At 47.1% G+C, this 16,078-nt stretch overlaps 1 protein-coding gene across 1 annotated transcript in view; it reads right to left on the reverse strand.

Annotated features, from left to right (window-relative positions):
* The window catches only part of F13A1 (coagulation factor XIII A chain), a 352,278-nt gene that overhangs the window by 235,087 nt on the left and 101,113 nt on the right, over window positions 1-16,078 (reverse strand). The window contains exons 5-6 of the mRNA XM_085607215.1: window positions 7,014-7,132; window positions 185-292 (exon numbers count right to left, since the gene is read on the reverse strand). Coding sequence (XP_085463341.1) covers window positions 185-292; window positions 7,014-7,132 — 227 coding nt within the window. The remainder of the gene's footprint in view (window positions 1-184; window positions 293-7,013; window positions 7,133-16,078) is intronic.

Here is a 16,078-nt window from a genome sequence, read left to right on the forward strand (position 1 = left end):
AAAAATTGCTTTTGACCAATGCTGATCAGCATTGCCAAAAACACAATTGGTAGAGCCAGTAGGTCCCAAAGGCAAGGCTAATTTGCTTTGCATGCTTGTTTTCTTTGCCAAGGTGCACACCCAAAATTTCAGAAAGACATATTAGATTTAATGCACATTCTTATTTACAGAAAACAGGTCATACCATTGCAGAAGCTATGCGACTGATTTTGATAGGGTTTCCACGTCCAGAGAGATCCATCTGTGCTCGATCCATCACATACAGGCAGATATCCAGAATCCCTTCTTCGAACTAAGACCCAAAGAAAGATTTTTACAAGTTACTTAACAGCAAATATATACAGTTGGCTTCAGTAAATAAGAATCAAGTGCTCCGTTCCATTTTAGTAAGTTGAGCAGTATGGTGCAAACCTTGTCACGATGAATTATGTAGAGACACCATAGACTCAAGTGATGTGTGTGTTTTTCACCACTTTGGCAATCCCTGCAGTCCTTACTATGATCTCTTTAAAGAGAATAAATATATCTGCTCATCACTTCCCTTCACAGGGTTCCAGAACAAAGTGGCCTCTCGAAAAAATATGAAGGTGTGTATGGTTGATCAAGTCTGTGGAATGCCATTTATTCTCTTCAGTAATCCTTTCTGACTCTGCCAGCCTCTTTGAGGTGTAAATATGTTTTTTAGTTTTACATCTATATTAAGTTTGACAACTTTATATCCACACTAACAAACAGAGAATCAATAGAACAATGAATTTCAAATCGACATGTTGGAAAAACACAGCAATAACCTATATTACAAATTCAGCAAATTGCCCAGCGGTGGCTCCTCCGCTATGGTGGAAGAGCGTCACCCCCCCCCCCCACCTCAAAACGGCAGGAAAGGAAAAATAAAACGATAATAAACACGTTTTATTATCGGTTGATTTTTCCTTTCCTGCCAAGTCTTGGGGGTGGGGCCTGTGGGGAGTGATTGGTGCACTGCATTCACTGCACATGATGGTTTGGCGGCCGTCTTAGCCCGGCCAAAGCATCAAGCGCCGTGAAGCTCTCTCCAACCCCAGCTGCGTTGCTGGGTGGAGAGAGCAGGCACAGGCTCCCAGACTCTCTGGGAATGCAAATTCAGAGTGCTCAGCCCAATCCTGAGGCTGCTCTCGTGACATGAGAGCAGGGCCGGCTCTAGGGCGGTGCGAACGGTGCTATCGCACCGGGTGCTGACTGCGGGTGGGGGCGCCATGTACTATGGTTTGGTTTTTAAAAGCACCTGTTTCTTTGCTCTTTGCCTCCAGCAATTTTCAGCCAACAATAAAAATGTCAAAGTAACTCCAGTGATTAATGTTCTTTCTGGAGAGAGAGAAAGGTCAGAGTTTTGTCTCGTGGTCGTTTTTACTCATCCTGAGGTAACACAGAGGATTAATGTGCCTGATGCAAAGATCTTGTACCATGCAGATCACAACGTGCCTATAATGTACATAGGTCAGTGGGTTAATGCTTTTGTCACAGAGATCCGTGTGCTACTTGCAGTTTATAAGTTAGAATCATAATGTAGTACAGTGAGCTATTAACTGTCATCAAAGAACTGCAAGAAAACTACAAGATATAGGCTGGAGCGTTATGATTTTCCCCAAATCTTTCATTATACTAATGGTACATCAGGGTAAAAATAAATTCTTATTATTAAAGATAACCTCCAAACGTGTTTTTTTCAAGTTCTAAGGGCCTCATATATGAGAAGTGTTGCATCGTTGCGTGAAACCAGAGATGCGACACTTCTCAGTGCACCCTCCTTGCGACACCAATGATGCACCATGTTTACTGTATGACGCATCGTATCGCAAGGAATGACAGATACGTCAGTATTCCTGGTGTATCGGTCGGCGCAAAACTGATGCATTGCTGGAGTGTGTCTGAAAACAGACGCAACTCCAGCAATGTGTCCTTTCACATGGGGCAAATCCCATGTGAAAGGGTCTGCGTCAGTCTTATGCCTGAGGCAGGCGTCAGATATTGACGCAATGGCGTCCTAGAAGTGGTGCACTGAAATCACATAGATTTCAATGCACCACTTCTGAGGCTTTTTGCAGGGGAACGCCCACCCTGCATACATTACACCTGACGCAGGTAAAATGTGGTGCGGGGTTTTACAAAGTGACGCATCTGCCTAGATGCCACTTTGTAAATAGAGCACAACATGGCGCATTTTTTACCCTGATGGTGCACTCTCAAACTATCATGTCTACCAGTATGGATGACGTGACTCCACCTTGTAGTCCTTTGTCTTACGTAACATTTCATGTACACTGATTTACACACCTATGATTGACTGTCTCTGTGCAGTTAGTGTGTGTGCGATGTAAAGTGCTCTGACACCCTACAAAAGTATGAGTGGCGCTATATAATTAATTAAAAGCATCAGAGAGAGAGTGGTTATGGAGACTTCAGGAGTACTGTGAAAGGATGGTAGTGAGGGAATACGTGGCGGAGGTGGTCATTAGGGGGGGCGCCAACAAACATTGTCGCACAGGGCGCCACCAGCGCTAAAGCCGGGCCTTCATGAGAGCAGCCCCAGGATTGGCTGCAGTGGAGTCTGGGAGCCTGTGCCTGCGAGGAGGAGAGGCACAGAAGAGCGCTAGGCAGCTGGCTGCAGTTAAGTCTTTTTTAATTTACTTATTTTTTTATTTTGTTCCCAACACCCCATCCCCCCGGCCCGCCCCCCCAGCCACTCCTCCATAACCGGCTGCTTCTGATATTGCCACGGCTGGTTCTGCACTCAAAATTACTGGGTCTGGGGACACCAGGCTCGATTTTACTGGTTGCAGAAGTGCATCCAGCAAAACCACTGGCGCTCCGGGCCAATCAGAAGGCGCGGGTGGAGAAGCATGCAACGTGCCTCAAGACCCTTACCACTGCACGGCCTCTGCACAGCAGCCTATGCACGCTCTTCCCCCTCCTATTCACATGTACCAACTGCTCAGAATTGCTGGGAAGGGCGAGCAATAAAGTTCCTGAAAAGCATTTTTGGGTCTGTATGGCGATTGCCCAGCTGGAGAGTTTCATACCAGGAATTAAGGGGGAAGATGCTGGACAGAATCGATGCCTCCGGCTTTGGCATCTCCACCCTTTAATTCTGGGCATCTCGTATTAACAAGAGAAAAATTAATATTATTCCACAACTTTTTGTCGACGTTTTTTCAGCATCAATAGAAGAGGGGTGACTTTAGAAGGTCCGAGCCCAGTTTATGTGCATCAAGAGCAGCGCCAGCCTCTGTGGTCCTCGAGGCGCACGGGCTGCTTTGAGCACAGCAATGGGTATAAACAGCTCGGAGCTATAAGATGATTGGTGACCCCAGGTGGCCTTTCATAAAGACCAAAGCCAGGCATTCTGGTATTGCTTTGATGACTAGAGCAAACATTGAATGCAGAGGGCAAAGGTGCCTGAGCAGACACGAATTCATCATCAAGTGAGCTGCACTGGGCTAAAATCCAATTTACTTGCAAAAGTTACACAGCACTTGAAAATATCCTCATGACCTACAAGATGGAAGGGAAGAAAGTGTTTGGTGAAGGACGGTTAAATGAGGAAAACATTGCATGAGAGAACTGGTCACCCTCCTCTTCGGAGTGAAATCGAATTTTGCATTTGCCTTGTAAGAGATTTCAGCTTCATTTCACCAATAAACAGCCCAGAGGTTTTCTTATTGAAGAGATGGGGTTGTAAATAAAAACAATAACAAAATGATCAATAGTATTGTATTTGAAGGAATATTGCAGGTCAGAATAGCAAAACAAGGGAGAACACCTAGGCTTGCAGGCCCACTCAAAGGCATGAACACGTGGTAGTTTGTCAAGCCCAGATGTCATGTCTAAAATGTTCAATGTATTCACGAACCGGTTCACAAATATGTTGAATGAATTATACAAATCTAAGCATTGCAGGCATGATCCAATGAATTTACGAATCTTAGGGGATTTACAAAAATATCTAAGAACATACCTGGAAATCTATGCAAGTCATATGCATTCTCTAACTCTCTCACTTTACATTTGTGGACTGCAGGAAGGAAATTAGCTTTTTTTTCTTAAAGTGTTCTCCACCTTGAAGTCTTTATGTAATATAATCATTTTCCAAATGCAGAATTCCCTTTTCCCACGTCCCCTGAAAAATGAGGCGTGTAGGACACTTTCACTACCAATACACACTTCCTCCAGGATTTTAAGCATTTAACATAAAGTGCCGAAATTGGGTTTCAAAAAGGAAAACACTGCGAATAACAAAAATATCGGATTTCCCTACAGCAGCATTCCATCTTACAGAGCATTTTTCGGCTGATCCTTCGTTTGCACTCGCAGATTGCACTTTTTTGGGAACCAAAGCAAGACCTAGGTGGCTGACAGTTTCTGAACTGGACCAATTATATGGTGGATTGAAAAAAAGAAAAAACACATTAGACCCATTTTTCATTTGTAAATGCAAATTAAGAACTTAAGGTTTTATTACGAGGGCCTCGGTATTTCGGGAGGTAATTCTGCTCCTGGTAAATACTGATACCGCTGGGTGTGATATTACCTTTAACATGAGGGAGAATATAGTGTAAATATATCTGTTTCCTGAACCTAAATAATCAGTTGGAAGTACTAGTTATTTTAGTGTTATAGGATAGATGGGACCTTTGTTCCTGCTCTGTACACATGCAACAGGCCCCCGGGAGTATGTGCACCTGTCTATTCTGTGCATTGGATCATATATAACACACTGTGCAAGTTAATTCCCACACTAACACATTGTTTATATGTGTGGTGTCCAAACGGAGGCAGATCAGGCCTATAAGTTGCTGGTTAAAGATGGCTAAAATATTGAAGTTTTATTTTTACTATTTTATTGTTTGCTTAATATATTTTTAAGTAGTGCAAACCAAATCTACAAAAAGAGATGGCAGAGCTCATTACAGAGTAACACAGTGATTATTATAAATTAGAGGTAACTGTGAGACAGAACAGAAAGTGAGAGAAGCCAATACCATTTACACCAATCGAGCAGTGCTAAAAAACATGTTTTTATAAAGAAAAAAATAATGTTTTCATCTGGTAATAACTGCACGTGCCAATTAATCCAGCAATGTCCTCTGACTGTAAAGGCACACCCATTCTTAAAGAACCAGGGGGGTATGTACGAAGAAACCTATAGGTAAAAGTGGTCACAAATTGGGAAATTAACTTTTACCGAATCGATTTTTTTATTTTGGAAACTATGTAAATACAGAATCATAGTTTGAACACAGGGATGGTGTCCTGCTAGGATCAGCAGACCACCATGTCTATGCTTGCTTTTAAATAAAGTATTTTTTTTTAAAAGCAGACCATTTTCCTTACAGGAAAACACAATACATTTACAAACAAAATGAAAAGTTGCACAAACCTGTTTTAGAACCACAGCTGCTCCTAAACATTTTTTAGACAACCTACACCTGGGGACCACTTTCCTTTTTGGAAATGCCTTAACTCTTGAGTTGGTGGTAACAATTAATGTTTTGTGACTGGATTTTTGTTGCAGAACTTTAGTACATACCATAGGAGATCGGTTTCTGGAAGGGACGCCCTAAACACGCCCATTCCAAATACCAATTTCTTATTGCTTCCTTAACCCATTTAACGATTCGGAAAACCTTTTCCAAATCATTAATTGGGTTTGGTACATTTCTAAAAATGATTTAACAGTCACAAACCCTCAGATTTACCAAATATGTCGGTTGGTGACCATTAAACACATTGTACAGGAAGCCCCATAACACAAAATACCTAAATATCATAAGAGTTAGATGATAAGTTTCAAGAAATAAGTACAGGAGTAATAATGCATAAAAGTGAGAAGGGTATACGACAATAATAAACTGCACGGGCCTGATTCACAAAGATAAATGTACACTTTTGTGTACATTTCTGTGCAGGAGCGGCCCGTGCAGGTAAGAGCGGTGGGGCAGGTTGGGGGACTCAATAGACGCCGATGAGGAAAAATTAATTATTTATTCGATTTTCCCCAGTCGTCGTCTGTCAACCACTCTTTGGCCACCTCTCTGCTCTTACCTGCATGGGTCGCTACTGTTTCTTTGGTATCCATAATCGACAAGTAATAGTAAGTTTAGGATTTCGGAGACTCCGCAGTCGTGGCGGAGAATTCCACACATAAAAAGACAATCCTGACCTGTCATAAAAGCGTACGTTTACCTTTGTGAATCAGGCTCCAAGTGTATACACTAGCTGATAGTGAGCGGAAGTAAGTGGGGCCGTCATTCAACAGGGGATTCTTTGTGCCCTTCTTGAATTGATCCAAGAAAGGATATAGTTCAAACTGCCTTGAGAGACAATACGAAGTCCTTGGGGCATTTTCTGAGAGTAGGGTTTTTATATTAAACCTCTACTTGAAGAGGAGAACTATAAGATGTTGATATCTTGAATTATTCATGTACAATGCTTTGCATGCAATGCATGCCATCTTGGTATATATATTGCATCCTTCAAGAGAAACCCATTTGAGGAAAGCCGACCATGAACCATAAGATCAAATGTTGTCCTTAACTACGATGAAAAATAAGACATTTTAAAAGTTAAACGTGATCCATCTCTGAGGGTTTCACATTTCATTTCTTTAACAATAGTTCGTAGATTTTACCATCCCAGGCAAAATGAGATGATAAGAAAATGTGCTGGAATTATAAAAAAGAAAAGACCTATAAATAAATAAAATGTGTCTTGGCGCTCAGCGTGATTACATGCACTCTATCTTTAACTTTTGTGACATCAAAGCAGTGAGAATGAACTTTGCATATCAACGCTACCATTGTGGTAGGAAAGCGCCTTTCCACAAATGACCAGTACTAAAAAAGATTATCCCAAAAAGTATGCTTCGCACATACATTTTTTACAACTTGCTAAATATATCTTTTATTCTGTGGCCCAATGCTTTGTAGTGGGTCGGTTTTAAGATTACAGGATATCAGAGGTTTTACATTTCTTACCTGTCCATAGTCCCAGCTCCTACATTTGATCCCATTGGCTTCTCCGTGGAAAATGACTCCCAAATCATTCAGGACGTATTCTTCCCTTTCTCGCTCATCATCCAGGTACACAGAATCATCTGCATCAAAAGATGTACACACAGGTTCTATTACAAATATGAAACTGGGTGATCCAATCTGACTGAAAACGTATAAAGCTCTCAGCTGGATGCATAAAGTGTACCATACCAAAATGTAAATCAAAGACATGTGGCAAGATTATGTGGATGCTATTGATTCATGTTCGTAATTTTACACCAGTGCCGGGCAATTTTGAATTGACTTTGCCCTGAACTGGGGTGGCGTAGTGGGCAAAAGAGCAATGGATTTAACCCAGATCTTTTGACTGGGGGAGAATGTTTGCCTTGTCAGCATTCCATCCATCATTTGTTTGCTGTAACACTTTTCTCCCTAAGTGGGATGGGTATGCCCAGACGTGGGTCCCTTGCTCACTGTGCCACTGGATTCAAGCTAGCCTGGCTGAAGAAGGGTGATGTACCCTGAAACTGGTCCCAGGATGCTTGTTTCCGGTCCAGGGAGGACCTGGTCTGACAGTTCCAAACTGGGGTGGCGTAGTGGGCAAAAGAATGATGGATTTAACCCAGATCTTTTGACTGGGGGAGAATGCTTGCAATGTCAGCATTCCGTCCATCATTTGTCTGCTGTAACACTGAAGTTTTCCTTGACGGACGGGTGCAAAATGTAATTTTGTTCTGTTGACTAAATGCAAATATGATTTTTGCACAAGTTGCCGGGTGGAAATGTTATCGCAGAATTACCCAGCCCCTGCTGATTTTTCGTAGTTTGGGGCTAGATTGCATTCATTTTACACTGGTGAAAAAACAGAGCAGATTCGATTTTGCACTGTTTTTGATGACTATAGAGGACGGACACACATTTTATTTTAGTTAACATTGCATAATTATTTTTGTAACAGGCAAAAATGTCTTAAGCACAAAAGAAGTGGTAATGCATACATACATGCACTACGCGGCACCCTTAAACGGGTGGGCTGGGTGCAGATTGGGTCAGTGCATCCCATTGCAACCAATGCACTGCTAACAGAGCAGATGCAAACACGCGCCTGCACTGTGAGCAGCATGTTACTGAACAGCGCACCGGACCTGTAAAGACTTCAGGCAGAAATCCGGTCTTATGTTTGCATGCGGGAGCAGTGAGCAACTATACACACCACACTACTGGAGCACAGTGAGGGTCCCTGGAACCGGCATGCGCTCCTCACAAAGCACACCTTTGGGGGCGGGTCGCACTGACTGTGCATCATCTCAATGTGGCACACAGTCAGTGTCATCTTTGCCTCTGTGACCACATCTGTAATTTGCAAAGTCAAGGATGCCCTCATTTGCATAGGCTATGCCCCCAAGTATATGAGGCAATGCTCCCTTGAGATTGTACAGGGCACTTTTAGTAGGGCCCAATCCATATTACAGAAGAGGCAGCACAAGTATCTGAGGTCCCTTTTGTAATAGCAGCAATAATATTAAGATGCCCAAGGGGCATATTAAGGGTGCACATCATATTTGTGCCCCTGGGGCACCTTCTATAAATCGGCACCTGAAATCAGTTGTGCAGAAACCACAAAAAGACCCACCAATACAGGTTTATCAAACATAATTAGCTTTTCAGCTAACTTTTATTGGAATTTATATTTTCTACAAGCACGAAAAAAGGGGGGAAAACATATAACTTCCCGTAGAAGAAGCAAGCATTTTCCCTTAACTAAAATTTTGTCTAAAGTCGACCACACTGCTCATGTAAGGTAAGCAAGTGAGAATCTAGTCACCTCTGCCCGATAGCTTGTATCCTATTCTTCTATCAGAGTCCAATTTCTCAGGATCGCACATCTTGGGTTGGCAATCAATACAAATAGTTTTTTCCCCATGGAATTTCAGCATTATGAGGTTGAGAATTGCGCTTATTGCTAACCTCTCATTTATTAAGACCTAAGATGTTCTAATTCTATCATCTAATAGGGCACGTGCATTCAAGCAGAACAGTTCATGGCAGTTGGGGGGGCCTATCTTCACCAGCAAGATGGTGTTCTGATCGCCTTCTCAGTTGCCACCTTCTATCTCCTATGGGTTCGCTAAATGGGATGCTGAGGGCCATGAGCTGTTTATTTTTCAAATCTCTGCGAAGATGGAGCATTCCTAAAAGAAAAAATATCACCCAGACTGCCAGTATTCTTCATCCTAGCAGTTGATTATCTACTTCCAAACACTTTATTGATTTTAATGAAGTCACGATACATAGTAACTCAAAAGGAAAATGACAACTATGACACACCAGTTTGCATAAATGCGACCAGTATGCAAGATGCAATAGCGTAGATGCACACAGACTTCAAACTAGGCCTGGGCGGAAAACTATGCTATGCTCGCGGAGTGTGCGTAGTTTGCGCAACTACGCGCTACGCGAATTGCACATAGCACAGTGCAAAAACGCGTAGCGTAGCGGGCATTTTTTGCTCGCTCGTGGTCCTCAACGTCAAGTTGCCGACCGCAAGCAAGCAAAATCAACATCCCGGCAAGACTTTTTCCTCATTCGTGATCGGCAACATCAAGTTGCCGATCGCGAGCGTGGAAAATAAGCCTCCCAGCAAGATTCTCAACGCGGGGAAGTCAGGTTTCTCATTGCGAGTGGTCGAATATGCTTGTGACCGCTCGCGATGAGAAACTACCAGTCCGCGTTGAGAAAGCTGCCGCTGGAGTACAAATCTACTTGAGCGGCAGATAACGACCGCTTGCACTGTGCATGATGCCGTTCGCGATGATTGCACAGTGCAGACAATCATCCGGCACTGTGCAATCATTGCGAACACCATTTCCCTACCGCACTACGCAGTTCGCGTAGCTACGCGTAGAGTGCGTAGTGCAAAGTGCACTTTGCGTAGCTACGCGTAGTGCGACTACGAGAACTACGCCCAGGGTTACTTCAAACGTCTCATACAGAAAGAAGATACCACCACATAGAGCCAACAGGGCTGGACAGCCCTTTTATTCCTGGACAGGCATTTCCCCGATGGGATGGAGCCCTTGGAGGTCGGTTTGGAAAGCCCAGGACTGCTTCTGGTGTCTCGGTCATCCCCCTACTCCCCAGGGTTAATTGCAAGATCCACAGGGACGTTTTTAAGAGAGAGAGAACAAGAGAGGGAGGGAAGAGGAAAGCAGAGAGAAAGTGATCAGAGAAGAGAGAGATGGATGGATGGAAAGAGAGATTGTGCTAGAAGATGAAGGGTGTGGGACTGGTTTGGGCATTTTTGCCAGGACTACTTTTGGTTCTCAGTCCAGCCCTGGAAGCCAATATACATATATATATCTCAAAATAGAAGAAAACAATGATATGACACTCATTTATAGGAATAAACATTGGTTATACATGGATTTTAGCAAAACAGCTCCAAACATCATCAGCATACAAGAAGGGTGACCTCATACGGTATCATTACTCTTAGAGGACATGATTATCTGATGGCTAATCTAATAAGCGAAGGTGTATAACGTCTGTGCATAATGTGTTCCACACTCAAGTGCACTATTGTATAAACACAATTCTACTTCGTTGCATTTTGACCTATGTGTGATCACTCAGAGTAATGAGAACATCACTGTTCGATATGCTAGCTTTAGACTCAGCCTTAGACCACTGCGCCTTCCTAGGCCTGGTGGCCCCCACGCTCCTCTTGCCTCCTCTTGCCTCCTGCTCACCGCTGTTCCTGGTTTGCCGCTGACTTCTTGACGCCGACTCCATTTCCCTGCAGGCGCCCCAGCCGCCGCTGAGCCGCCCGCCAGCCCGCACTCGATTTTCCTGCCGCTGCCTCCCTGCGGCCCCGTCCCCCCGCCAGCCGATTGGCTCCCACGCTCCCGCCACCCAGCGGACCCTTCCTCCTGCCTCCCTTCTTAAGGGGACCCTGCCACCATTTCAGGAGCGACCACTGCGCCTTCCTAGGCCGGTCGCCCCCACGCTCCTCTTGCCTCCTGCTCACCGCTGTTCCTGGTTTGCCGCTGACTTCTTGACGCGGACTCCATTTCCCTGCAGGCGCCCCAGCCGCCGCTGAGCCGCCCGCCAGCCCGCACTCGATTTTCCCGCCGCTGCCTCCCTGCGGCCCCGCCCCCCATCCAGCCGATTGGCTCCCACGCTCCCGCCACCCAGCGGACCCTTCCTCCCGGCTCCCTTCTTATGACGCCCCCACGCACGCGCAGCGTTGACGTGCAGTGGGCGCGCCGATTGTGCGCCAAAGGCGCGCCAAAGGCAAGCCCGTCTGCGCCCGTCCGTACCTGGACCGCGCCCAGCGCCAGAACCCCTGGCCCCCGAGGATGCCAGCCCACCCGCCGGACTTACGACGCCGCCACCCTCGACGCACTCAACACCGGCCAAACCCCCAGCTGCTACCGAGCCACCCCGAGACGCACCCACGGACCCTTCACCTGCCACTCCTGCAAGTTCTCCGGCATCCGGACCTGCACTGCACCCGCCAAGCCGACCCCCAGCAGCAACCACCTCAAGTGCATCCTGCTCAACACCCGCTCCGTCCACAGACACGCCGTGGAGTTCTGGAACCTCCTCGACTCGACATCTCCAGACGTCGCCTTCCTCACGGAAACATGGTTGAACGCCTCCTCAGCGCCCGACATCGCCATCCCGGACGGCTACAAGATCACCCGGAGGGACCGCGTCAACCAGATGGGAGGAGGCATCGCCATCGCCCACAAGAACACCATCCGCATCACGACCAACACCGACTACACCTTCACAGCCGCCGAACACCTGCACTTCCAGATCCACACCGACCCCAAGACCACCCTCAGAGGCACCCTCATCTACAGACCCCAGGGACCGCGCACACAATTCAGCGAAGACATCGCCGACTTCATCAGCCCGCACGCCCTCCCCTCCGCCGACTACATCCTCCTCGGGGACCTCAACTTCCACCTGGAGAACAACGACGACCGCAACACCACCACCCTGCTGGACAACCTCACCAACCTCGGACTCAAGCAGCTGGTGACCACCCCCACCCACTACGCCGGCCACACGCTTGACCCCGTCTTCTCCTCCAGCAAGGACATCTCCTTCAGCCACGCCACCGGACTCCACTGGACAGACCACAGCTGCGTCCACTTCAGCTTCAGAAGGAACACGACCCACCACCACCAGCAACAGGCTCCACACAGAAACTGGAACAAGATCACAGCCGACCAGCTCGCTGCATCCCTGAGCCAGAACCCTCCCGCCAGCTCAGCGAACCCCAACCATGCCGCCATCAACCTCTCGAGGTGGATCAGCAACTGCGCAGACGACCTCGCCCCACTGAGGACCCCTCCCAGCAGACCCGGCTGCAAGAAAGCATCCTGGTTCACCGACGAACTCAAGAGCTCCAAGAAGAACTGCCGAGCCCTCGAGAAAGCCTGGCGCAGAAACCCAACACCAGACAACATGACCACCCTCAAGCTCGCCACTCGAAAACACCACCAACTGATCCACACCACCAAGAAAACAGCATTCAAGGAACGACTGGACAACGCCCACAACAGCAAGGAACTCTTCAACATCGTCAAAGAGCTCTCCAACCCCAGCGCCGGAAACAACGACATCACCCCATCGCAAGACCTCTGCAACTCACTCGCCTCATACTTCCACAACAAGATCGCAGACATACACAACAGCTTCAGCATACAGCCGACGCACCCTACGACCGCACCAGCGCCCCCCACCACCACCCTACGCGCCTGGACCCCGGTCAACACCGAAGAGACCATACGCACGATGAACTCCATCCACTCCGGATCTCCAACCGACCCCTGCCCTCATCACGTCTTCAACAAGGCCGACTCCGTCATCGCACCCCATCTCCGGGACATCATCAACGCCTCCTTCGACACCACAACCTTCCCGGAGAGCTGGAAGCATGCCGAACTCAGCGCCCTCCTAAAGAAACCATCAGCCGACCCCACCGACCTCAAGAACTACCGCCCCATCTCGCTGCTCCCGTTTCCTGCCAAAGTCATCGAGAAGACCGTCAACAGACAGCTGGCCGCCTTCCTCGAGACGAATGGATCCCTCGACCCCTTGCAGTCCGGCTTCCGGGCGAACCACAGTACCGAGACCGCCCTCATCGCAGCCACTGACGACATCCGAGCCTTGCTCGACAACGGCGAAACAGCAGCCCTCATCCTCCTGGACCTCTCCGCGGCGTTCGACACTGTCTGCCACCGCACCCTAGTGCAACGCCTCAGCAACGTCGGAATCCAAGAGAAGGCACTGGAATGGATCGTCTCCTTCCTCGCCGGAAGGACACAGAGAGTCCGCCTCCCCCCATTCAGATCAGAAGCCACCGAAGTTATCTGCGGCGTACCACAAGGATCATCACTCAGCCCCACGCTGTTCAACATCTACATGAGCCCCCTTGCGGCCATCGCACGCCAACACAACCTCAACATCATCTCCTACGCCGACGACACCCAGCTGATCCTCTCCCTCACCAACGACCCCGCCACCGCCAGAACCAACCTACACGAAGGGATGAAAGACGTAGCCGAGTGGATGAAGAACAGCCGCCTGAAACTGAACTCAGATAAGACGGAAGTCCTCATCCTGGGATCTTCGCCCTCCGCCTGGGACGACTCTTGGTGGCCCCTTGCCCTGGGCAGCGCACCCAAACCAACGTACCACGCACGCAACCTGGGCTTCATCCTGGACTCCTCCCTCTCCATGACCAGACAAGTCAACGCCGTCTCCTCGTCATGCTTCAACATCCTACGCATGCTACGGAAGATCTTCCGGTGGATCCCCACCGAAACCAGGAAGACGATCACCCAGGCCCTCGTCACCAGCCGACTGGACTACGGCAACTCCCTCTACGCCGGAACCACTGCCAAACTCCAGAAAAGACTTCAGCGGATTCAGAACGCCTCAGCACGACTCATCCTGGACATCCCCCGACACAGCCACATCTCCGCACACCTAAGAAACCTGCACTAGCTCCCCGTCAACAAAAGAATCACGTTCCGACTCCTCACCCACGCACACAAAGCTCTCCACAACCAAGGCCCAAGATACCTCAACGACCGCCTCAACTTCTACACAAACACCCGCCAGCTTCGATCGACCAGCCACGCCCTCGCCGCGGCCCCCCCGCATCCGAAGAGCCACAATGGGAGGAAGATCCTTCTCCTACCTGGCCGCCAAGACGTGGAACTCCCTCCCCACCCACCTCCGCCTGACCCAAGACCACCTCGCTTTCAGGAAGCAACTCAAGACCTGGCTGTTCGAGCAGTAGCAGGCCCCCCCTCCTCAAGCGCCTTGAGACCCTCCGGGTGAGTAGCGCGCTATACAAATGCTTGATTGATTGATTGATTGACTCAGTAATTAAAGCTGCATACCTTATGGTCTGGTCTGTTTCTCTAAAAATGCTCTGTGACTGTAATGTATCCTGCACTGCAATACTTTGTGTGGTGTATTTGGAATACCCAAGACTAATTTAGGCTTTAAAGAGTAGGAATATTTTTTGATTCCAGAATGAATATATTTGACTGATCACTGACTATCATCTAAAATATGACCAGTCGTAGTCACACAGAGCCATTGTTTCGTATATAATTTATTAACCAATTTTGTTTTGGTCTATTGGGTTCTCCTTTTCTTAGATGTCTACATGCAACCAGGATGCATACCTATGCACATGGCTGACTAGCAGGGCCAGGAGATCCACAACAATTACTACAATAAGGGACGAGTATAGTCAGTAACTGATGGGTTATGTGGACATCAACTGTGGGTTTAAAAATTATTATGAACATTATACACATAAAAAGTGCAAATAAGTGAACTAGTGGTATTCGGTGCTTAGCACAGGCCCTTATAGCGAGACCTCGACACAAAGGTGCCCTTTTCATCAACACATTCATTTTTCATTTTATTGCAGGCCCGAGGAGATTAAGGGGCATATTAATAAGGCCTTTATCTCCGCTTTTTTGGCTTTAAAAGCCAAAGAAGCGGAGATAAAAATATCACCCTACCAACAACAGGGTGCTAACATGCAAAATCGCATGTTAGCACCCTTTTTCACTACGCTTTTCTTTGCATCTCTAATGAGATGCAAAGTGGGCGTTCCAGAGCAAAATAATAGGAGAAATGTCGCTAAGCGACATTTCTCCTATTATCAAGCTTCAGGCTAACCCTGTTAGAGACAAAAAAAGCAGCGCTAACCACGGTTAACGCTGCTTTTTTACGTCTGCTAATTTTCAGACTTAGCCATGTAATCCAATGGGAGATGGATTACATGGCTAAATCCACCATGGGCTATCAACAAGGATATCCCTATCCTTGTAGTGTTATCGCTGCATTTCCAGCGATAACCTCCTAAAATGCCACTATCGCTGGATTTTTTTTATTGCCTAGGCGGTTAGCGTTGTTAATAACACGATAACCAGGCGATATTATCCAGCGATAGCGGGTGTTAAAAAAAATTAAAGCTAAGAGCCCTTAGCGTTAATTTTCCCTGTTCCTTGTTAATATGCCCCCAAGTGATTTGCCCAGAATTACAGGATGTTGAGCCTACGCCTTTACTCAAACCTGGTTTTCCAGCTCCCAAGTTGGCAGCTCTGGCCCTTATGCCACATGGTCTCCCCACTTGTAGGGGTTTGGTTAGTTCTGTTATAGGCAACACTAATAGGAGCAATGGTCTAGTGGATGCTGCCTCTTGACGAGAGCCCCGGCACTTATTATTTCACAAATTAACCACTGGAGAGACCATTCCCAAAGTGAAAACTGGTATGTTGTGAACATGGGATATCGGCTGTCATCACTGAGGGGAGAAGATAGGAGTTCTCCAGGTGAAACTAATCAGATGGGTGGTGTTCCCATGGATCTCATATTAAAGGTGTGGCTGGTCATTAGAATTCAGAGGATGCTCACAATGACAGCTGTAGTGTCCCATAAATGCAATTTATTCAGCATAATTTACTCGCTCTAAATGCACTTCGTAATGAATGTCCCATCACAAT

The sequence above is a fragment of the Triturus cristatus genome, chromosome 5_2, assembly GCF_964204655.1.
Source record: "Triturus cristatus chromosome 5_2, aTriCri1.1, whole genome shotgun sequence".
Taxonomy (NCBI): Eukaryota; Metazoa; Chordata; class Amphibia; order Caudata; family Salamandridae; genus Triturus; species Triturus cristatus.